Source organism: Phragmites australis, chromosome 6 (assembly GCF_958298935.1).
Source record: "Phragmites australis chromosome 6, lpPhrAust1.1, whole genome shotgun sequence".
NCBI classification, from domain to species: domain Eukaryota; kingdom Viridiplantae; phylum Streptophyta; class Magnoliopsida; order Poales; family Poaceae; genus Phragmites; species Phragmites australis.
In genome coordinates, this window is record NC_084926.1 from 16,684,118 (window position 1) to 16,708,203 (window position 24,086).

The window sequence follows — 24,086 nt, forward strand, 5'->3', positions numbered from 1 at the left end:
CTAATCCTGGTAAGTACAGCTATACATGGAAAGGCATGATTATATCTAATACCAGCCCACACTCATATCTAGAGGATTCTGGATGTAAAGACTGGACCAAAAATCATGAAATAACTAGAGAGGCTGGCATTTAGTCATGATGTCCATGAATTGGTGAGATGAGGGTACATGAAGTACTCAAACCAGCCCAAGAGAGACTTTCTCGCAGACAAAGTGGATGTCGATTTTGATATGCTTCGTGCTCCAATGTTGGACCGGATTGGTAGACATGTAGATAGCACTAACATTGCCGCAATAGACAACAGTCGCAGAGGCAATCATGATGTCCAGCTCCTGAAGAAGTTGGCATAGCGAACAACACTCGATGACTGAATGTGCAACGGCCCGATATTTGGCTTCGACACTGGATCAAGACATGGTAGTCTAGTGTTTAGATGACCAAGAGATGATATTATCAGTTATCACCCATGTAGACATAGTAGCCAGACGTCTAACACCTTGAATATGGGCAGCCCGCCCAATCGGCATCCGAGTATGCCATGATGGAGGTGATTGGAGCAGTCCCAATGTGGAGGTCGATGTCAAGAGTGCCTTTCACATATCTGATTTTGTTTGATCAACGCAAGGTGAGGCTCTTATGGGTCATGCATAAAGAGACAAACCTATTGTATTGCATAAGCCAAGTCTGATCGAATTAGGGTCAAGTACTAAAGGGTGCCAGCCAAACTCTTGTAGTTGGATGGATCAGCAACCGGGGAACCTTCCTTGGTAGAAAGATTTGGTCAGGTGTCCACAGGAGTCAATGTGGAGTGGTACTCGGCCATGCCAGCACGCTGAAGCAGGTCCACCTCATACTGGTGCTATGAGAGGAAGATACTGGTGGTGGAGCGCTTGACGGAGATGTCGAGGAAGAAGTGGAAGTCACAAAGGTCAGTCACCGCGAACTCAGAGGAGAGCTGATGAGTGAGGCAGCAAGGAGCTTGATGAAGTGGTGAGGATGATATCATCGATGTAGAGCAGTAAGTAGGCCATGTTGTCTCCATCTTTGAGAACAAAGAGAGATGTGTCTGATGTAGATGGGATGAAGCCAAGTCGATGTACGTGGGTGGAAAATCATTGATACCAGGCGTGTGGCGCCTGCTTAAGACCATAAAGGGACTTATGCAGAAGACATACAAGGTTATGTGAAGAGGGGTTGACGAAACCTGACGGGTGCTGGCAATAGACAACCTCATCAAGATGGCCATTGAGGAACACACTCTTGACATTGAACTGGTGGATGGGCCAGGAGTGAGATGTCGCAATGCTGAGGACAATCCAAATGGCTGATGGTTTGACCACTGGGCTGAATGTCTCATCATAGTCAATGTCATGCCATTGTGAGTAGTCGTGCACCACTCAGCGCGCTTTGTGACGGACGAGAGTGCCGTCAGAATAGAACTTGTGCTTGAAGATTCATTTACTTGTCATATTGTTTGTGCCGATAGGACGAGTTATGAGCTTCCAAGTGTTGTTGTCGATGAGAGCTTGAAATTCTTCCGCCGTTGCAGCACACCAGTTGGGGTCTATTAGTGCACCTCGATAGTTCGTTGAGATTGGAGAAACCGAGGAGTGCACTGCAGATAGGTTCAGACGCTGAATTGGCTTCACGATCCCGGATACCGCACGGGTTTGCATGTGGTGGGTGCGTGGAGGCAGTCCAAGAACGTGTGTTGCTAGGGGCACCACGACTGCATTCGGGGGCGACACACGCGCTGCCGAGGGCAGTGTGGTTGCAGGACTAGTCATCACGCCCAGGGGCAACACGGACGCGGTGTTGGAACGAAAGGAGTGCACCGCACGAGCCAAAAGGGGATGGCATACCTTTTCATATATAGTCAGCTGATACAAAAATAGGAAGCTACAATTACGCTTTATAATAAATCCCTCAATCTGAGGGAGCTATACATGGAAAGGCATGATTATGTCTAATAGGTAGGCAGACCTCTCTCTTGAAAACACCAACTCCCTGCGCAACCACGGACCACTGTTGTTGAGTTTTGCTTAGCAGAAATGATTTGTATGCTGATGTTGGGCCTATCTGTCAATTGCTCTCTCTCTCCTTTTGTTTTAGACAGAATTGCTCTCGATGACATCGAACGCTATATCTAATCGTTTAGGATTCCAACCCTTGGGCATTCCATAATTGAATGTGGTGGTATCCATATAGGAGTCTATTATAAATCTAGGCCACTTCTTTCTATTACTTGCATGGTCTCCTAATGAATCTAGACCGTTATAATATGGGCCATATATATTGATGGTACATATTTTATCTTTTTTATTACAATTAACGTGATAATTTCTCAGCCTTGAGAGTGAATGAGGTGATTACTTTTAATTGTGTTATACTAATACGGAACTAGAGAGGTGGCTCGCGCAAATTTCATGGTCTAGAGTTGATATAGCTTTGACGTAACTAAAATCATCTCAACAATCTTCATATAATACATGATGATCTTTGCCTTTGTTGGTATCACTTGCCACAATGACCTTCTCACTCCACAATCTTACACCACACAAAAAATAACCCATGTTTTGATTTCTGGATTTCCTTAATGAATTCAATCAAGCGTAGCTCCTCGCCAACTTGCTATCGCGGTGCGCGCTTGAAGCCTGGTTCGCATGTCCTACATCTTCTTCAATGTCTCTTGTCGCTACCGGAGGTCGTGGCTCTGCAAGCTATATAATATGACAAATTGTATCTATATGCAAAAAAGAGTATTTGTATGTTTATAGGTGAACTACTTGAGCATCCAAAGACGGCAAAGCAATTCCTGCACCATACAAACTTGGAGGAATTGTAAAAGGGACATCTAGAAAAATTAAGATAAAGGATTTCTTCATTAAGAAGTTCACTTACAATTCAAGAAGATTTACATCAAAAGACCTTTGTTGCCCTATGAGGGCACCCGAGTTCCAAACTCGAAAGCATCTAAGAAACATATGGAAAGGAGAATAGCACAACAAAAGGAGGAGGGGATGAGATCTATCTCCTCAAGGAAGTCTGTGTTTTTTCTCTCCCCAAGGAGGCTCTTATCGGAAGCCCCGATATCACTGGAAGCATCTTCATGCCCCAAACCCGACCTGTTGCCATTCCTATCTTCGTCACGTCGTCCTTGACAAGGTAGGTCGAGGGTGAAGGTGGCCCCAAAGATACATCATCACCATTGGCTCCTTGCCCTAGAGTAGGATTCTCGAAGATAAGCTCCTCGAGTTCTTCTTCTCCTTCAACGCCTCCATCAAGCCACAAGTCCCACTAGCCGCCATACACGTTGTCGCTATCCGACCCTTCCAACAAGAATTGGTTGAAGGAAGGAATATCACTATTCGAAGAGGAAGACGTCTCATCATTAGACGAGATGATGATGATTTTTGGGATCGGAATAGGATGTAACATCAATAATTGGGAAATAAAGGAGCCTATGATCAGTAGGGGAGTTTGAAGGAAGAAGAAAGGTTTCTTGACTTAAATGAAGTCTAAGGGTTTATGAGATAATGTATGTGTCTCTCCATTTATAAAGACTTGCGAGTCATAGAAGTGCACCTCCTATAGAAAGATGTAACTGTCAGGCAACTAACGGCAAGTGCGACCCTTTGTTTCTCGGTGTCGTACATCAAGGTTGGTGAGTCAAGATTCTTGATTTCCAAATACTTCTGTTAAGGGTCAAATCATATCAACTCCCCTCAGAAGCCACGTACGTCTGATCTAAACACAATGGATAAGGATGGAAAGTCTAAGATCTTATCGGGATTTCCAATGCTATAACTCATGTTGGTGGAAGACTATTCCCAGGGAACTCGATCCGTGCAGTCAAAGAATTTCCCAACTAGGAGGAATGGGTCCCTAGAGGAGTTCCCAGTCAACATGAAGAACCAGCAACCCTCTTCTGAGCAGAGGTAGGGGGCTAGATGATGGGGATATATAATTGATATTGTATATTCCATATATTCCGTATATCTATAAAAGGTATGTGAGGATCGAATACATCTTATTCGATATGGGGCTAGTCGTGGTCGCCACGGAGTAAGATATGGAAAGAATAAACTTAGAAGCTACTCACCCCAGATATGGAAGCTATCCCCTATTCGAGAAGGATTCTTAGATCTATGGGAGTTTGACAATCCAAGTAGGACGCGATCGAAATATCCGAATAAGACCACACCCTGGGTTCCCCCAAATATATAAGGCGGAGAGAGGGACACGTCCAAGGCAACGCAAGTCAAATTGATCAAGCAATCATACAATCACAAACTGTACCTTCAGATCTCCAAAGCCATGGAGCCCTCAAGATTAGACTCAACACCCATCGAAGATCCACGGCAGAAGCAACCCCTAGTTGGCTAGGTCTTAAACCTTAGGCACATCAAAATTCGCCTAGTTCTTAGGATTAGACTCATCCACATCCACATTGTACTCTATGATCCAAGACTAATTAAGGAAAGACGGGATGTAAGGCTATTACCCAACTCGAGGGACTAAACCTGTATAAACTTTGTGTCTCTATTCATGGTACACTTCATTGACTCCGCAGGTATTCTTATTTTTAATATTGTAACAATAGACAATCAAGTATCAAATCCTTGGCAATAGATAATCTGGCAAAAAGACTGAAACCACTGCAATGAGAAAGAATCAGTGCATCATTTGTTTTCTGATTGTGTTGTGGCTCAGAAAATGTGGTCGGCTGTTTCTGAAATTTTAGATACATAGGTTTGTGGAAATTGTGAAGAACTAGCAGGTTTTTGGTTGACTTCCAAGAAGTAATCAGGGGACATGCATAACCACAGAGACATGTAAATCCCTCTCAGTCTCATATAAGACTTATTTTCATTCATTTATTCATCAACTATTTTTCATATTTTTCTATAACATTTTACTTTTCCTTAATGACATGCCAATGCTAAAGAATTTCCTCTCTCTGTCTCTCTATTTATTTTTCTTTTGACAGATCGACAAAGAGCATCTGTACTCTTTGGGTCATAGCAGATAAAAGGTACAGTAAAGTATTGGTGCTAGGCGTAGACATGCATCATGGTGCTGGATCTTTTGAAATCTATTGAAGTGCAAACTCTAAGGTGTGCACACATGCACATTACTTAACAAACACCCAGTGATTATATTTGTTGGAGCTCATTGATTCTGGACTTCAAGGTCAAATGCACCAACACCTACCTACTTATGAAGATGCTTGTAGCATCTTCCCGACAGTAACAACTAACAAGAGAGTAAAGGAGGAGACATGGAGGAGGCCCATGGCATCGTCATCGTCGGCGGTGGCATCTGCGGCCTTGCCACCGCTCCTGCTCTTCACCGGTGACATCCCTCGGTCATTTCCCCTTTTATTTTCCTCTATAGAGTAGTATTTCAGTTTCTTTGTTAGTTTTACAACATCGTGTGCCTAGTTTAACATACAGTTATGTCCAATCTCTACCTGAAAATGTTATGGCTTGGGCACATCTTGTAATGAAAATATTGTGCCGCAAATGTCTTATGTGATTTTTTTTTTCTGTTTTAGACTAAACCTTATGCCGTGATCTTCATTTGCGGTTGATTTCTGAAGTGTCTGTGAACAACAAAATAATCTGCTGCTGACTTGCATCCAGGAAAGGGATTGCTAGTCTTGTGTTGGAGAAGTCTGAGACTTTACGAGCAGATGTCGGGTCCATTGGTGTCCAGGCCAACGGATGGCGAGTTCTGGAGCAACTTGGAATTGCTGCAGAGCTCCGGGAGACTACCAAACTTGTTACCGCGTAAGTTTCTAGTTTTAGAAACTTTCTTCAGTTTACATTTCTATTGGCACTAGTATAAGAATATTAGTATGACATGAAAAGTTCTCTCTCAATAATTGTGTTGATTCTGACAACTCACCTTGGAAAATTGTTCTGATAATTTTATAGATGTTTGGGATTAGTAAGATGAAAACTTTTGCCATAAGTGTTTGCTTTGTGACTGGCATTTCAGGTATCACAACGTGTGGCAGCAAGAAAACAAGAGCACCCTGGTACCTGTCAGGGACTAAGTGTCACAAGCAATCTCATATATAACCAGAGCCCTGGTAATCCTGTGCAAAAAAGGCACTAAATAGAACAATCTTCTCTCCATCACGTGGCTAGGAAAAAGCTCCGATGGTTGAAAAGAAAGGATCTCATCGAGACATTGGCCAAGAACATACCTGCAGGGGCAATCCGCTTCAGTTGCCACATTGCAGCGGTCCATGCGGCGGATCCAGGTAACCATGGCGCCCTTCTTACAACAGTGGATGGTGGTATCATCCGGGCCAAGGTAATGCAGCCAGCAGCATCGATCTTACCAAGATCTCGTACTGATTCATTTATATTTATTGTTTTGGTCTGAAAGTCCGTGTTGATCACATCGTGCAGGTCCTGATCGGATGTGGTGGCTCAAACTCAGTAGTAGCAAATTATTTAGGCCTATCTGCGCCTAAATCAATCCCGCGACGTTTTTACGTGGATTTACAGGGTATATGCGTGGGCATCCATTCGGAACCCATTTTCTGCGCCTGAGAGGCAAAGATTTCTGCGTTGGGCGCTCGCCCATCACCGACAATTTAGTCAGTTTCTTTGTAGCCTTGCCCAATCCTTCCGCAGGTATATCTGAAGAACTAACCTTAATTTGCCTAACTTACTGGCCATGCTCAGATGAGTTATCTTCTCCCTGACCATGTTGTAACTGAGGAACCTTGTGATAACGCCTCCCTGATGCAGATATCAAGAAAGACGTGAGCTCCATGAAGGATTTCGTGCTAGCAAAACTGCAAGATCAATGCCCCGCCGAGATCATCGAAGTGGTCCAGAATTCAGACCCTGAGTCGCTGAACGTGATGGGCAACGTCTGGTACCGGCCCCCGTGGCCGGTCGCGCTCCGCAGCTTTCAGAAGGGCACTGTGACTGTTGCCGGCAACGCGGTGCATGTCATGGGAGCGTGCATCGGCCAGGGAGGCTCGGCGGGGCTGGAGGACGCCCCCGTGCTCGCCCGGTCGCTGTCACGGGCCGCCGGAGGCCGCCGTGAGCTGTGCGAGAAGATGATCGGTGCCACGATAGGGGAGTACGTCAGGGAGAGGAGGCTGAGGGTGGCGAGGCTGTCGTTGGAGTTTGTCGCGGTGGGAAGGAAATTTTACGAGACTCTTCATAGAAAGGTCTCCGTGAGACTCTGATTCACGCTGTTCCTTCTCGATTCAACAGTATGATTGAACATATTTAAAAGTAGTAGAGGACACATATCACATAGAGATAGGAGTCTTTTCGTGAGAACCTGCCTCATATAATTTCCTGGGGGCGCTGCTGCGAGCGAAGTCTCTTGTCACCAAGCTTGCCTGGGTGTCCATCCTGGCTCTTCTGGGCAATGAGTCACTTGGGCATGCCGACTACGATTGTGGTTGCCTCTAGCTGCTCCGACCGGGTCATCTCATCTCTCTATTAGATTATGTCAACCACATCAAGGGTTGGATTTTGTCTCTTTAGAATTTTCCAGTTTGTTTACTTTTCCCTTAGAAGTGGTAAAACTCTAGCCATCAACTTTAATTATCTATAGTAATATAAAAAACATCGTTGGTTATTTTCAATATGATGCTGCTAGTAGTTTACTCACTAAACTTCCTACTCAAGGAAGACCAACTCTAACAAGCAGCATGGACTGGCTGAAAGATACCTGGCCCTCAAGGGGAACAAGGGAAAAATAAGACGTGTGCTCATAGCTATGTAAATTGCCATCTAATCCACTATATATATGTCTATCAATTATAAAATATCCATTATATGTCTACAAGTTTTCACTATATACTTGGAAGCATAATTCCTTTTAACTATTTTAAGAGCTGGGAACTTTTTTTTTACCTCATGCTTGGATGGTTCTTAAAGCTTTCATTTGTTGTTTGTAGTTTGTCTTTCTTTTATTGATTTTTTCAGAAACCTTTATACATTTCTGATTGTATTCTTCAATACGATTTTCCTCTCACTGTGATGGCTGCTTGTGGCACATAGGGTTTAATGAAAAGAAAATAAAACTTGATCATAGGAAGAAGACATCCTCTGGCTTCGTCTTAAAAAGAGAGGAGTACCGAACACTGGTTGGCCAGAAAATCGCTAAAACCACACACAACCTGCGAGCACCCAAGTTCGAGTTTGATTGCCTCTCAATTGAAAGCTCTACATTAGAGATATCACTCTGTTCTCATAGTTTAATGAAGAGAAAATCTTAACAAGTCACAAGGATACAAAACATAATAAAGTTTAAGGAACAAAGAAAAGGACAACAGCCAGAGTACTCGTGAATCCCCTTTACATAAGTTTACTCATTCATGAATTATTTGTCATGTTTTTTCGCATGCCAATGTTAAAGAACTAGCTCTATTTTGTTTGGACAATTTGGCAAAGAAGTTATGCTATTCTTTGCGTCTTTGCAGATAAAAGCAATAATAAAGCATTGATGCAAGGTGTAGACAGCAGCCTGGTGCTAGGAACAGATTATAGCTTTTTAAAATGTATTGAAGGACTATTAAGATGGAAAGCAAATTCTATATCTATTCTACGAAAAATCCTCTCCATTTGATGACACGTGTCCACTTCCTCTCTTTCTTCTTCAGACTAGCCATTGAATCACGAGATGAGCAGCGTGAATGCTCGTAAGCATCTTTCTAGACAGGGTAGTATAAAAATTTGCTTCTGTTAAGATGTGCGCATTCGCAGAAACGGTGATTTTTCTATGGGCGCATTGACTGACTGGGACTTCAAGGTTCCCTGCACCAACATCTAATTTATGGACATTTATACCTTCTTCCCAGACGTACAACTATCCAGATAGTTTCATTGTATACCTTCTTCTATACATGTCCACAGAAGGAGAGTAAGGAAGGAAGACGAAATGGAGGAGGAGACCCATGGCATCGTCATCATCGGCGGTGGCATCTGCGGCCTTGCCACTGCTCTTGCTCTTCACCGGTGAGCGTACTTGTCCATTTCCCATTTTATTGTTCCTCTCTAGAGTTGCATCGTCGAAACACAACACTGCATTGCTATTTGTAGATTTCAGTTTCCGTGTCAAGTTCAGCATACGGTTGCATTGCTATTTGTAGATTTCAGTTTCCGTGTCAAGTTCAGCATATGGTTGCATCTAATCTTGACCTGGAGATGTCTTGTGTCATGATCTTTTTTTATCTGAACCTTACGCCATGATCTTTTCTTACTTGCGGCAAAGTTTGGATTTCTAAAGTATCTCTGAACAACAACAAAAATCTTATGCTGATTTGCATCTAGGAAAGGGATTGCTAGTCTTGTGTTGGAGAAGTCTGAGACTTTACGAGCTGATGGCGCGACCATTGGTATTCATGCCAACGGATGGCGAGTTCTGGACCAGCTTGGAGTTGCTGCAGAGCTAAGGGAGACTGCCAACCTTATTACTGCGTAAGCTTTTACAAATTTTCTTCAGTTCATAGTTTACTTTTACTTGAACTAGTATAAGAAAACTAGTATAACATTCAAATGAAAAAAAAATTCTTTCAGCTATTGTGCTGATTCTGATATCTTTCCCTCGAAAACGAAGTCAGATATCTTCAGATATTTGGGACAAGTAAGATGGAAACTTTTAGTGTGAAAATTGACAATTCATTTTCATTGAATAATAACTGATCCTCGGTAAGAACTTGTGTGCCAGAAGGATGCCTCAAATGTATAACAGAGAAAAAAATGATGTTTCTCAAATGAAATACTGTCGAAGAATATGTTATGTGACTGCCATTTTCAGGTATCACGACGCGTGGCTGCAAGGAAACAAGAGCAACCTGATACCCATCAGGTAGTACATGCCTTTCTGATATGCCAAGTACTGATGCAAACAAACTTAATATGACAAAGGCACTAAACAGGGCAATCTCGCCTCCATAAATTTGGCTAGGAATGAGTTCCGACGCGTGAATAGGAAGGATCTCATTGAGACACTGGCAAAGAACCTGCCCGTAGGGTCAATCCGCTTTGGCTGCCACATCGCAGCGATCCATGAAGATCCTGGCATCCATGGCGCCGTTCTTACTACAATGGATGGTAGTACCATTAGGGCCAAGGTGATGTGGCCACGTTCATCATACCAAATCCAAGACCTGCAATGAACGGATTTCTCTTATTCTGTATTCCTCTGTCTGAAACTTTGCGTTGATCTCGATGTGCAGGTCCTGATTGGATGTGATGGCACGAACTCAGTGGCAGCGAAGTATCTAGGACTGTCCGTGCCGAAGCCAATCCCTCGCACTGTCCTGCGTGGATTCACAAGATATCCGCATGGACATCCATTTGGGACAGAATTTCTGCGCCTAAGAGGCGAAAATTTCTTTCTTGGGCGCTTGCCAGTCACCGACGATCTAGTCCATTTCTTTGTAACCTGCCCCAACCCTTCCACAGGCATGATTATGATTTACGAAGCAAAATAGAACAGCTAGCCTCTGGAATTCAGAATTCCAGATAAGTAGCACGCACTTGGCCGAACTGAAGAACTAAGGTTCATTTCCAATGATACCTGATTCCAGGAATCACCAAAGACGTGGGCGCCATGAAGGATTTCGTGCTAGAGAAGCTGCAAGAATGCCCTGCCGAGATCACCGAGATGGTCCGCGCCTCCGACCCGGAGTCCCTGAACGTCGTGGCCAAGCTCTGGTACCGCCCCCCGTGGCAGGTCATGTTCGGCACCTTCCAGAAGGGCGCCGTGACGGTCGCCGGCGACGCCATGCACGCCATGGGCCCGTTCATCGGCCAGGGCGGGTCGGCGGGGCTGGAGGACGCCGTGGTGCTCGCCCGGTCGCTGGCGCGAGCCACCGTCGGCCGTGAGCCGTGCGACAAGAAGACGATCGGCGTGGCGATAGGGAAGTACGTCCGGGAGAGGAGACCGCGGGTGGCCATGCTGTCTCTCGAGTCCTACGTCGTGGGGACGCTGCTGCGCGCCAAATGGCATGTCACGAAGCTCGCCTGCGTGGCCGTCCTGGCTCTCGTAGGCAGCAGGTCGCTTAGGCATACCGACTATGACTGCGGTCGCCTCTAGCAATCTAGCATTTCCTTCTCTGGATGATATATAGCATCTCTCAGTTGTCATGTCATGTGGATTTTGGAATTAGTGTACTACCAAGGAAATTGCGCGACAATTCGCTGTACTTCTTCAAAAGAAAAAAAATGGGATTCATGGCATAAAATGTAGTACCATATCAGATCTCTATTTTAGATTCAGTGAGTTTAATGAACTATATAGAGTTAGAGGACGGGAGCGAGAAATGAAATCTTGAGAATCCGACGAAGGACAAAAGAGGTACGGGTGCTCACAGCTCAAAAAATCACCATCTAATCCATTACAAGTCTTTACAAGCCACAATGATACAACGCAAAGTTTAAGCATATAAGAAATGAAGAAATGGGCAGTAATCTGGGACCTACATGAACACAGATTCGTGCAAGTCTCCCTCAGATCAGACTAATTCAAACTTATTTATTCATTTATTCACCAATTGTTGCTCATATTTCGTCCCTTCACTCTTGCTCAACATGTCAGTGTTGAAGAACTTGCTCTACTTTTCTTTGGAAAAAAATTGACAACGACGGTCATGTGTATCGTTTGCGTCTTTTGCAGATAAAAGCCATTGCAAACTATTGGTGCCAAGCGAACACAACTAGACATGCATACAGGTGCTGGACAGAGATGGTAGCTTTCAGAAATGTATGCACGTTACTTAACAAAGACGTTTGGAGCTAATTGACTGGGCAATTCAGGGTTGAATTCAACTTATATGAAGATGCATGTAGCATCTTTCCAGCAGTAGAACTAACAGGGAGGGTGAACAACAAAAAGGAAGGAGATATGGAGGAGGCAGTCCATGACATCGTCATCGTCGGTGGTGGCATCTGCGGCCTTGCCACTGCTCTTGCTCTTCACCAGTGACCGCGCTGCTTGCTCATTTCATTGTTATTTTCTTCTCTTGCGTACTATTTTCTTATAGGAAGGAAGTGCAATTTCTAGTCTCTATACTAACAGGACGTCAAGACGTTAAGAATATATATAGTTGTTTTATAAATATAAAGTTATTTTATAAATATGAGCATTCGTGTTGAATCTAAGAAAATGAACTCGAGTAGATATATTTCACCATGAGAACTCTAACCAATTGAAATATACTCAGTATACAACATCACTTTGATATTTGTGAATTTCGGTTTATGTGTACACAAAATCTAACTTTACCTGGAAATACAAGGGCTTGGACGCCTCTTGTCATGGAATAATTGCGTCGCAAATGTGTATGTCATGATCTTCACTAGCGTCAAAGTTTTGATTTCTGACGTAGCTGTTTTTTTCTTCTTTCTTTTCGATAACGCTTTTCTGAAGTGGCTGTGAAAATAAAAAGAAAATCTGCTGCTGACTTGCATCCAGGAAAGGGATTGCTAGTCTTGTGCTGGAGAAGTCTGAGACTTTGCGAGCAGAGGCGCGGCCATTGGTGTTCATGGCGATGGATGACGAGATCTGGAGCAGCTTGGAGTTATTGCAGAGCTCCAGAGCTCCGAGAGTGTAATACCTCACCTTCAAAATTTATTTATAGTTTAATCTATCTGTGGGGAAGTCAGCATATACATAACATATTTTTTATATTTTTGTCTTACTTCGTGTAAACAAATTATCTTAAAGATGTTATGTTAAAAATGCGAAAGCTTATAAGTTAGCTTTAATCGATCTAAACTATTAAAATGATACTAAAGAGTGTCAAGTAATGTTTTGCTACTCTTACAAATTTTCCCTAGTCATACTATCAGAGTCAGTAATGTTTTGCTTTCTGACTCGTTTTCAGGTATCACATCGTGTGGCAGCAAGGGAACATGTGTACCTTGGTACCCGTCAGGTTTGTAGTACGTATCCTTCTGATATGCCTAGTGTTATTGCTATCCCAAAGGTATCAAACAAAGCAATAGTATCTATATGTAGGATAAAAAATGATGACTAAACGATATAAATATACATCTTATCAATTTCTTTTAAAACGGATGTTCTTCTCTTTTTATCACTCAATACACCTTAAAAATCCATAGCGGAAATAAAACCGGACAGAATCAAATTGCTAAGAAAGTATCTAGAAAAATGCATGGCTCTCGTGGATATATATGAATCCTAGATTCTATTGAAACTCATCTTACGAGTTATCGTAAAAAAAGATAGCAACTTGAGCAAAGAAACCTTCGAAGCAACGAAATGATCACCGGTAGAAGAATTTCTTCAAGTTCATGATCTAAATGCAAGGGAATTCAAGACCCACTTGTATGTGTATAATATATATATATATATATATATATATATATATAAATATATATGAATTTTATGCCTCTAGTAACAAGAAGAATAATTTTTTAAAGTAAAAAAATTTAACCCAAAAACCAAAATAAAAATCTCATCCAAAAAGAAAAACTTACGACAAAGCAATAGAGCCAATAGAAGGAAACTAGAATGAGATGAGCACGAGTATAAGAGGAAACATGCACTTCATTTCTTCAAGAAGTCAGTCCTATTTTATACAGATTACAAAATATTTTCCTCATAAAAAGCTCTCACCTATTACAAAGACTAAACTCTCATCTCTCCCTCTCTAAAAACTCAACCACACAACTCTCTAATGGTTGGCTCATACTCTTATAACAGTCCTACCCCTCTATTTATAGGCCTAGAGAGATTGCTTAGCTCTTAAGTTTCCTTATTCCCAAAATACGGCGGCAAGTGACCAGAAGAGAGGCTAGTAATGAGACATTGCCTTGGTGATTTGATGGCTTATCATGTTTGAGATCTTATCTTGGTGACTTGGTAGCTCAAGAGCCGTAATCGGAAGAGACTTGACGACTGAGAGCATATCGTTTGTGGAGCTCCAACATGGACTAGGGGTGGAATTCATGCCATCGATACTATGGGATAAAAATCCCTTATACCGAGTTTGTCTGTCTATCCTATTGATATTTTCGTATTTATATACTTGCAATTTACCTTGCTAGAGTAGGTTGCAATCCTCTTGAGCGGTAGAGTAGACACACTAGATAAACCTAAAGCACATTTAGATAGAAATTTAGATAGGTTTATCTTGTGAAGTTTTTGGAGCCAATTTGGTTTAGGTTTCTAAGTGTCCTAATTCACCCCCCCCCCCTCTTAGGACATCATCGTTCCTCACAACGGTCTTTCCTCTTCTTGAGCTCGGGGTAGTTCACCTTGAAATGGGTAGTGTCACCACACTTAAAGCAGGCCCGAGAACCATCCCTTCTCCGATCTCAGTGATTGTTGTAGAAGCAGGTGAACTTCTTCACAATTAGTGCAAGATCATCATCATCAAGCACATCCACTGCTCCTTCATGATAGAGACCAAGGAAGACAAAGCAAATCCACTCGATAAAGTATTAGCAAACAAAATAGCTCCTGTTTGATTGCCACCACTAAGTCTGGAAACCAACTTCATGTTCTGAGACAAGGGGTTTTCAAGACTTATCCAAGCCGCCTTGGCTATCTTGATGGACTTTAGCTTGCTAAAAAGTTCATCACAAGTCAATGTGTCATAACTAGATGACTCTTCAATGCTCGAGATCTTAACTTCTCATATGCTACGATCAAGAGTATGGAGGTGCTAAACCCTGTCAAACTCATTCTGACTCAGGATTGCAAACAAAATATTTATGGCATTGTTGTTGGCCTCATATTGTTCGATTTGAACCTGAGTCTTGTGAGCAACAGGAATCTTATAATTGGAATCAACTATTTTCCATATTGCACTTCCATAGCTTAGAAGATAAGCATCCATACATATCTTCCAATACGAAAAATCACGACAATCAAACGCAGAATCTTCCCACTTCTCTCTATTATCGCCTATGAATCACAAAGCCAGTTAAGGTCAACAAGTTATCAAACTAGCTCTAATATCAATTGTAGTTCCAAGAATGATAAGTAGAGGAGAGTGAATAGACACCTTACCAATTTCTTTCGAAATGGATGTCCTTCTTCTTTTTATCACCCGATGCACTTAAAAAACCAATAGTTGAAGAAAAACTAGAGAGAATCAAGTTGCTAAGGTAATATCTAGAAAAATACATGACTCTTGTGGATGTATATGAACCCTAGGTTCCATTGAAACTCATATCACGGATTATCATTATAAAAAATAGTAACTTGAGGAAACAAACCTTCGAAGCAAAGAAATGATCACAAGTGGAAGAATTTCTCCTAGTTCATGATCTATAGGTAAGGGAATTCAAGACCCAATTATATACAAATATATGTGAATTTTATGCCTCTAGCAACAAGAAGAACAATTTCCCAAGGTAGAAAAAATTTATCCCAAAAACCAAAACTAAAATCTTATCAAAAAAAAACTTGCAACAAAGCAACAGAGCTAATAGAAGGAAACTAGAAGGAGATGAACACGAGCATATGAGGAAATATGTACTTTATTTCTTCAAGAGGTCAGCTATATTTTAGATATATTATAAAGTATTTTTCTCGCAAAAAACTCTCACCTATTACAGAGGCTAAACTCTCCTCTCCCCCTCTCCAAAAACTCAACCACACAACTCTCTAATGGCTAGCTCATACTCTCACAATTACCCTACACCTCTATTTATAGGTTTAGCGAGGTTGCTTGATCCATAAATTTCCTTATTCCTAAAATACTCCTCGCTTATAATCGCCTCCTACATACCACTTGAACATTTTGGTCTATTTTCTGCTCCCTCCATCGCCTCGACGCTAGCTTCGTAATGATGCCACGTGCACGTCACCCTTCCACGGTTTTGAGGCCAAACCATGAAACTGTCTTGCACACTTCTCAAAGCGTGACTCATATGTGCTTGCTTTAACCTCAAGAAATCATCTCGATGTGAACACGTGTACTCCGTCTTACGATCTTGACTATTGGTAAGTCTCTCCCGTTTCTGATCTCTCAGGTAGCCTTTCCACTTGCGCTAGCATCCCCTTCACTTGACTTTGTTAACATGTCGTCTTCATTCATCCTTTCATACTTTGCTTGACCACCATGTGCACAACTAGGATCACCATTGACTCCATCCGGCCTCCTCGATTGTCTGGCACCAAGCACCTTGCTTGGCCCCGATCATCCCACCATCGGTCGGCAAGTTGCATTCATCACCTGCACAACAAAAGATAAGCACACATGCATCTCTAACTCCATCACATGTTAGTCAAAATCGAAATCCTCAGTTGATCAGCACATCTCAAACAAATCATAAATGCCCAATGATCCGGTGCACACTCCTCTTAAACGTCAAACCATCCGGCATGTGTAAACCATCAGACTAGGCAACTAGCAATCCTTTCAACAAGAAATGCTTCGGCGTGCTTTTCAACCCATCACCGAACCATCCAACGAGGTTAGTGCTACCAAATTACCATTTGCGTTTTCTCTCCAAGAAAAGATCCGGCGAAGAATCCAGCATTCAATCCTTTAGCGTCGGACCATCCAACGAGTCCAAGTATACCAGAGCCGATTTTGCAACCTCTCTGCAAGAAATACTCCAGCGTTCACAGTGCCCATCACCGGATCATCCAGTATGTACTTCAAATTTCGCCTTAGAGTTGAAATGCTCTGGCGTGTGTCCCATCAGAGCATGTACAATTTTCTTAAACCCAGAGACAAATACACTAACTCCATTTTGTTTGCAAATTTGGTTAGTCATGAACATCATTACAGTACATATATACGCCCATACAATTCAAAAACCGTCAAACCAAATCAACATTCATCACAAATAAACTAAATCATATTTCCACTTGGTTTCTCATTGTCTCCATCATTAGGCTACGAAGGACCTTCGATGCCTAAAAAGAAAGGATCTCGTCAAGACAATAGCCAAGAACAGGAGCAATCCACTTTGGCTGCCACATCGTAGCGATCCATGCAGATCCTCGCAGCCATGACGCTGTTCTTACAACCGTGGATGGTACAAGATTAAATTTTCACCAAAATTTAGGTGAAATATTACGAATTTCGGTAATTTCAGAGGAGAACGAAATATTTAATTTAGAATTTTATTTCATTGATATATAGGACCCATAAAATAGAGAATGAAAAATAACTAAAATTCCGTAAATTTTAATCTTTTCACGGTAAAAAAATTGTAAAACGAAATTAAAATCTCTAGATTGTACTACCATCAGAACCAAGGTGATGTGGCCATGGGCATCTCACCAACTCGAGATTACAACTTTTTTTATCACACGTGCAGCACCGAACTACGTTTCTTTTTCGTTGTCGGAAACTGACCGTACTGATCGCGACATGAGGGTCCTGATCGGATGCGATGGCTTAAACTCAATGGATGACTGCGATGTGGCAGCCGAAGCGGATGCGACTTTCCACGCCGAAACCAATCACTCGCGCGGTTCTTCGTGGATTCACAAGATATCCTCATGGACATCCTTTTGGGACCGAATATCTGTGCCTAAATTGCTACGTCGGGCGATTGCCGGTCGCTGACAATAATCTTGTCCATTTCTTTGTGACCAGGCCCAATCCTCCCACAGGCATACATGAACACGAAGATGACAGCTAGTGCCAGATTCTTACCCGACGAGACTGAAGAACTCAAGTTTGCACACCTGATCCAGGGATCACCAAAGACGTGGGCGCCCTGACGGATTTCGCGCTGGAGAAGCTGCGAGAGTTCCCTGCCGAGATCAACGAAACGGTCCACAATTGCGACGCCGATCGAGTCGCTGAAAGTCTGGTACCGGCCGCCGTGGCAGGTCGCGTTCGGCAGCTTCCAGAAGGGCAATGTGACGGACGCCATGCACGCCCATGGTCCCCGTTCATCGGCCTGGGCGGCTCGGCGGGGCTGGAGGACGCCGTCGTGCTCGCCCGGGCTCTGTCGCGGGAGGAGGTGATCGTTGCGGCGATAGGGAGAGGCGGCCGAGAGTAGGGAGGTAGTTCTTGAAGTCTTTAGGTTATCTCCAGCAGATACTCTAAAAATTCATCCTCTGTAGCACTATTACAATATCTCTTAATACTATTACAGTATTCTCTATTTTTTTTCATCTCCAGTAGTTACCCTATTTCCTACCTTCTATTACTCTCCTTCTCTTCCTAAACCCACAAGTCAATCTCTCTTAACAGTATTGCGGATCGGCAAAAACGTCTGCAACTTTGCCGGCTCAGTTTCTCTCACCGCAACCCTATTCATCCTGATATCGATCCCGCTGGAGTTGGTTGCGGCATGCTGCAAGCGGCAAAACAGTCGGCACAGTGCTTTACGGTAAGAAAGCCGATTCACCTGGACATGACCTTAGGCAGCCAGGCTTAGTCGAGTGGCGCGTTGAGCCGCTTAGATTCGAAGCCGCGGCATATACTGAGTCGAGTCTGGCCGCAACCACAGCTCGGTACCTCCAGCTCCGGACAGCTCAAAAACTTTTTCTTTTTGAAAAGTTTTTTCTCACGTTTTTTGAAAGTTTTCTAAAAAACTTTTTTGGCTTAAAAGTACTTTTAGAGGAAAGTTATCTCGAAAAAGTTATGGAGAATTTTTTTAAGAAAAGTTATCAAAAATAGTTTTTGAAAAAAGGTTATCAAGAAAAAATTATAAAAAATATTTTCTGTAGACTACGACTTACGTGGGCGATTTTTTTCAGAAAAGTTATCAAAAATAGTTTTTAAATAAGCTTTTACGTGGGTGATTGGTTGCAAGCGAGTTCGCCGCTAGTCGCACGCGAGTCCGTGAAACAAGAATTTCGTCGGTGTACCGGTAATACTCACTTTTGTTTTGCGCGGACGGTTCCTTTCCACGCCGGATCGTCCCGCTTGCTCATTCCGCCGCCGCCGCCGCCGCGCCTCTTTTCCCTCTCTCTCGGTCTTGTGGAGTGGAAATCCACCCATCCCAGACGTGGATTGGTTTTCTTCCTCCGCTGGTAAGTAATCCATCCCATCTTTGCTTGGATGGATAGATCCGTCCCCTTGTCAGACAAGAGTTGGTTTTTTCTCCCAATCAGATCCAAATCTCTCTCTCTCTCTCTCTCTCTCTCTCTCTCTCTCTCTCTCTCTCTCTCTCTCTCTCGTTCAATTTGTTGGGGATTGGTGTGCTGCATGGTGCCGTACGAAGCTTACCGCCCAAAATCGACATTAGCTGACACCATATGGCTTCTTATACCCAATTAAGGTGCGGGCTGGTGCAGTTTATTTCCCCCCAAAAAATTGGGGGTTCAATTCATGCCCCACGTCAAGTCCGCTCCTGTTGTTAGGTGCATATGTTGTTGCGCAGCGTGCTAATTCATCAATCTAGCTCATTAGTCCTCCGCGAGTCTTGACGCTGCTTCATATCCTATCTTGGATAAAAGAATGTTTTTTTCCAGCCCAGTTTATTAAGCACTGAAGCTTATCTGGTTACCTGATTCTAAAAATCGACTATTTCCCGTAAAAAAAAAAAAAAGCGACTATGTTGCTCAACGATGTTGCAGATGTTTCAAGTGAGATGTTTCGCCGTTATAGATGACAAGCGAACTACAAAACCATAGGAATCAACTACCTACATGGAACCAGAAAGGATTTGAAGAAGCGGCCCAACGTCATTTTTCTTCTCCTGGTTCTCCGTGACCATGAAATTTTAAATGACAGAGCCACGGAGGTCCATGGTTGTGTAATGGCGATGTGTGAATAAGTGTGTGAAAGATATCTGTTCTTGCCGCACTGAACTATGGGAGGACAATTTTGCCGCTAACCTGATCAATCATTTTGCAGTTGAGGTTTCCATATATTTCTCTGGAAATGCATCCCCCTCTGACTTTACACAGGCATCCTATGTGCGCCGAGGTACCTCACTAATATTTTCCTGGACTTGTTAAATATTTGCATCTGGATATGTGTATATTTAGACTGTTGTTTTAGCATTTTAGTAAAACTTACCATTGTGATTTGTTCTTCCAGATTATTGAAGAATTTCAGAAGTGCCATTTGGACCACCCTGTCAAGAAGTTTTTTGGAGAATGCACAGACCTTAAAATCAAGCTAGATCGCTGCTTCCGACAGGAGGTGAGTGCTTTTGTCTCCTTTATTCTGGACCATATTGTTTTTTTAATAAATTCTCTTCTACTAAATGCCACGTTAATGATTGTACTACTGAAATTCAGAAAGCCCTGAAGAGAAAGGCAAACTTTGAAGAGAGCAAGAAATTCAAAGAACAGCTGCAGGCTTACAAAAGGGAAATTGCAGAGAAAAACCAGGATTAAGAACTTGAAACAAAGGACGAGGATCTAAAAGGTGAATGCTCTTTATCTGCGACGGGATGTCCTCAATTTTGTGAAGGTTTCTTTGACGAGTGGTAGCCATGACTAAGCAACTGAAAAGTTTTTATTCTTGCTTGACTCTCAGATATGTTGCTTTTTTTTGGTTCATGCATGCTTTGTGTAATAGTGAACAAGTGAAGCTTTGTACCAGATATGGAAAGCTCACTCTTATTGCTTGATATAAGCAATTTTATTAGGAGTATAGCAGATCCTTTCACTGGTACCATTTATTTTACATTGCTACAGATAAACTGTATTAATAATTTTGTAGACCTGGTTGATGTGTTGGTTGTTAGATGTAAACGTACCACACTCAGATAACCAATCAATTTTCAGTTATGTAGAAATTATCATCCTTTCAGTACCAATTTATTCTGTGTTAGAACTGTCCTTGTGCGATCACTAATCAGGAGTAGAAGGTTTTGCTTGAGCTCATTAAGATTTTGAGAGAAGAAAACTCAGCTCCACAATATCCTCTGAAAGTCTGAAGTCCAGGAGCAGCAGCCACTGGCCACCATTTCCCAGCTTCCATACAACAAAGCTCTTGAAGTATATTCAGCTATACCTGCGAACAAGAATCCAAGATCACTTGAAGTACTCTGAAGAATTAATTATGAATACTTGAATAATAGACATAGATTAACATATCATTTTGACCTGTGTAATCTGGGAAGATGAGCCATGAGATGCAAGCATCTGGGGCAGTTAAGGTGGCCGGTGATTAGGGGATAGGGTTACTGTTCTGTTGCATCCTGGGCGGTTAGTTTTGTATGTACTTTGTAATTTTCAGGTTCTTTTATATTGTCGACCTCTTCCTATACAGTGTAGCAAGTGCTATTCCCATGTCAAAGTTCTAGCCATGCAAACAGCATTTGAACATCAAACGTAAGTGCTATTGGTTTGAGAGTAAGTGAATCAACTATTTGATGGATGGAGATTAACTTGTATTGTGAATTTGTGATCGCCTCATTCTCTGAGCATTTTTTTTTTCTTATCGCTATTGTCAATCCTGTATAGATGCCTCTTATTGCACAAGACCATGTTACTAGGAGATAAAAATTGGTAATCCGTCATTCTAAATTTTGACCACTGTGGAGACCATTAACCTCTTATTGCACAAGACCTTTCGAATATTATTAACATTGTATCGAAAATAGTACTATTAGATTATGATTGTGATTTTAGTGATTAATAACAACATAGTTAATGAGATTAACATGTTTATCAAAAATATATGTTAGTGGGTCTCGTAGATGCAATACATGAAGAAACCATCGTAGCCGAGATAAAGTTTGGTCGAATTGGAGAAGTTTCAAGAAGATTTAACTCACCGGATGGTCCGGTGCTGTGGATGTTGAGCTCATCAGAGCATATTTGACAAAAGGGGAGAGAAGCCTGAAGACCTCACCAGAGGGTCTGATGATTAGCAAGTGTGCTCACGGAGCAATTCTTTCATAGAAGGGTGTCATGCTGAAGAATGAAGGCTAAACCTCACCGAGTAGTTTGGTGATCAAAGCATGGCAACATCGGAGTGTTTTTGTCCAAACGGCAGAATGCAACAACCCACCGGATAGCCTGGTGATCAAAGGAAGACACACATCGGAGCATTACCACCAGAGAATGTTGCAGTCGTGGAAGATCGACGATCAACACGCCGGAAGGTCCGGTGATGAAGCAATGCTACACCGGATAATGAACAGTGCAAAGAGAGATAACGAAGTTTAAAGCATCGAATGGTCCGGTGATGGAGGCTGTGTACACCAGAGTATTATTTCCAGAGAAAGTTGCAGAGACTCGACTGGCTGAAGATAACTCACCGGATGGTCTGGTGATGAAGTAATGTGCACCGGAGAATACACTAGAGCAATTTACTCAGAGAAGAAGTTGGCTTAGATGGATAAGGGTATATTTACCGGAAAGTCTAGTGATGAAGAAGAAGTATACACCGGAGTGTCTGGTGTTCACAAGCTTGAATGGGGGTTCCAATGGCTAGTTTGTGAGAGTGTACTTATCGAATTATCCGATGTTAGTACTATTGCTCTCACCGGATCATCTAGTGCATTGTTATTAAGTCGATGACTAATCGTAGATTAATCGTGGATTAGTCATCTGGTCGGTTACTGGGCACCAACTAGAGCTAGTGACTCGATTTGTTGAGCTAGTCATCTGATCGGCCGACTAATCAGTGACTAATCACGATTAGCCGCCCATGCCTAGACGCTTGACTTGGATAGCGCCGAGAGGAGAGGAGGTGTGGGCAGCGGCAGGCGATAGGCGGTGGGAAGAGGCGGGCGCCGGGAGGAGAGGAGGCGCGGGCGGCGACAGGCGGCAGGAAGGGGCAGGTGTCAGGAGGAGAGGAGGCGTGGGCGGCCGCAGGTGGCGGGCGGTGGGAAGGGACGGGCGCTGGGATGAGAGGATTGCGCGGGCGGATGGAGCGCCTGTCGGGGGAGGAGGATGGAGGGCTCGCCATGGATGCTCCACTGCTGTAGAGAGAGAGAGAGAGAGAGAGAGAGAGAGAGACTGCTATAGGAGAGGGAGAGAGCTGTGTACTAGTATTTATTGTGTTGTGGGCTTCATGTAAGTAAAAGAAGCCCTAGTGCGCTGATCAGCTTTGACAGCGGGCTAGATAGTCTGGGTTATGGGACCGACTAGCCTTTCCTAGTCGCGACTAATCATGACTAATTCCGACTAGTCGGGATGTTGGTAGTGTGGCAACTCGACTCGACTCGACATTACGACTTAATACCTTGATCCAGTGTTAACAACTTTTTTGAGCTATTGGGTTAACAGCTAGTGCATAGGTTTGAGACTATAAAAACTCCTCCACTCAGTTATTTGAGGTTGCTGGAGTACAGAGAAGTTTATATACACATGAGAAGATATTCAAGCCACCAAAATACTTAAAGTGATCATTCAATGCGATTAAAACCTATTATTAGAGAGTGATTAGTACTTATAGGTCTAAAGAGTTTGTATGTGATTGCTGCCTAGAAAGTGGATCAAGGAGTGATCCAACCTTGTACCTCTTGGTACGTCGGCACCTTGGAGCCTTGGTGACTCGTCGGTAACTTGTTGATCCTCCGACTTGTTGTGGAGCGGCAGCAAGACACGTGTATGGGGACGCGAAGACTCTTGCTTTGGTGGCTCAAGTTCTGAAGTGATTACATTGGCAAAGGACCGGAAGAGAAGCTTGTGGTGAGACCTTGCCTTGGTGGCTTGGTGGCTCATTTGGGTTAAGATCTTGTCTTTGTGACTTGGTAGCTCAATAGCTGTCATCGGGTGCTGATCAATAGCATATCCTTTGTGGAGCTCCAATGTTGACTAAGGATAGTATTCATGCCATCGATATCACGGGATAAACATCACTGCGCTGAGTTTGCTCTCTCTACTTTATTTACGTTTTCGTATTTACATTCTTATAATTTACCTTCTTAGATAGGTTGCAAGTATTTTGATCGGTAGAGTAGACACAGATATAGGTTTATTTTGTGTTGTTTTTTAGTCGAAATAGTTCTAAGTGTCCTAATTTATCCTCCTCTTAATATGTCACCGATCCCTACAAACATTAATGTCTTAGTCGGGACTAAGAGATCAGTGTCTGATGCCGCTGATCCTAACTACTGTCTGACTGGAAGACTTAACTTTGACATAGAAATTGAAGGCTTGAGCTGATCTGTATCAATGTTGAGACCTTCTTTGCTACTGCTATTGCAGCATCAAGCCATGGACTGGAAGTCCTAAAACAAAC

The 24,086-nt window shown here is 42.8% G+C and overlaps 2 protein-coding genes and 2 pseudogenes across 3 annotated transcripts; all 4 read left to right on the forward strand.

The window, feature by feature from the left end:
• The first annotated feature begins 4,346 nt into the window (after positions 1-4,346).
• On the forward strand, positions 4,347-7,217 carry LOC133923027 (monooxygenase 1-like; annotated as a pseudogene).
• Positions 7,218-8,840: 1,623 nt separating this feature from the next.
• On the forward strand, positions 8,841-11,233 carry LOC133921951 (monooxygenase 1-like). Its single transcript, XM_062367071.1, has 6 exons — positions 8,841-9,000; positions 9,316-9,462; positions 9,803-9,853; positions 9,953-10,118; positions 10,224-10,452; positions 10,578-11,233. The coding sequence occupies exons 1-6, from the start codon at positions 8,924-8,926 to the stop codon at positions 11,084-11,086; spliced, it is 1,179 nt and encodes a 392-aa protein (XP_062223055.1). The 5' UTR covers positions 8,841-8,923; the 3' UTR covers positions 11,087-11,233.
• A 6,164-nt stretch (positions 11,234-17,397) lies between these two features.
• Positions 17,398-17,988, forward strand: LOC133923028 (monooxygenase 1-like; annotated as a pseudogene).
• Positions 17,989-18,738: 750 nt separating this feature from the next.
• LOC133921953 (uncharacterized) lies at positions 18,739-20,364 on the forward strand. 2 transcript variants are annotated; one of them, XM_062367074.1, is made up of 4 exons: positions 18,739-19,713; positions 19,794-19,865; positions 19,980-20,084; positions 20,183-20,364. In XM_062367074.1, exons 2-4 carry the CDS (start codon positions 19,821-19,823, stop codon positions 20,279-20,281), a joined length of 249 nt encoding a protein of 82 aa, XP_062223058.1. In that variant the 5' UTR covers positions 18,739-19,713; positions 19,794-19,820; the 3' UTR covers positions 20,282-20,364. The 2 variants fall into 2 exon arrangements, with proteins under 2 accessions (XP_062223058.1, XP_062223057.1); XM_062367073.1 differs by having other exon boundaries at positions 18,739-18,967.
• The last annotated feature ends 3,722 nt before the right edge of the window (positions 20,365-24,086 follow it).

Excerpts from the sequence above, each read along its gene's own strand:
- LOC133921951 (XM_062367071.1), top strand. The coding sequence starts at position 8,924 with ATGGAGGAGGAGACCCATGGCATCGTCATCATCGGCGGTGGCATCTGC. Across the intron at positions 9,463-9,802 it reads ACTGCCAACCTTATTACTGC|GTATCACGACGCGTGGCTGC; the intron begins GTAAGCTTTTAC and ends TGCCATTTTCAG. Across the intron at positions 9,854-9,952 it reads AGCAACCTGATACCCATCAG|GAATGAGTTCCGACGCGTGA; the intron begins GTAGTACATGCC and ends AAATTTGGCTAG.
- LOC133921953 (XM_062367074.1), top strand. The coding sequence starts at position 19,821 with ATGCATCCCCCTCTGACTTTACACAGGCATCCTATGTGCGCCGAG. Across the intron at positions 19,866-19,979 it reads GGCATCCTATGTGCGCCGAG|ATTATTGAAGAATTTCAGAA; the intron begins GTACCTCACTAA and ends TTGTTCTTCCAG. Across the intron at positions 20,085-20,182 it reads ATCGCTGCTTCCGACAGGAG|AAAGCCCTGAAGAGAAAGGC; the intron begins GTGAGTGCTTTT and ends ACTGAAATTCAG.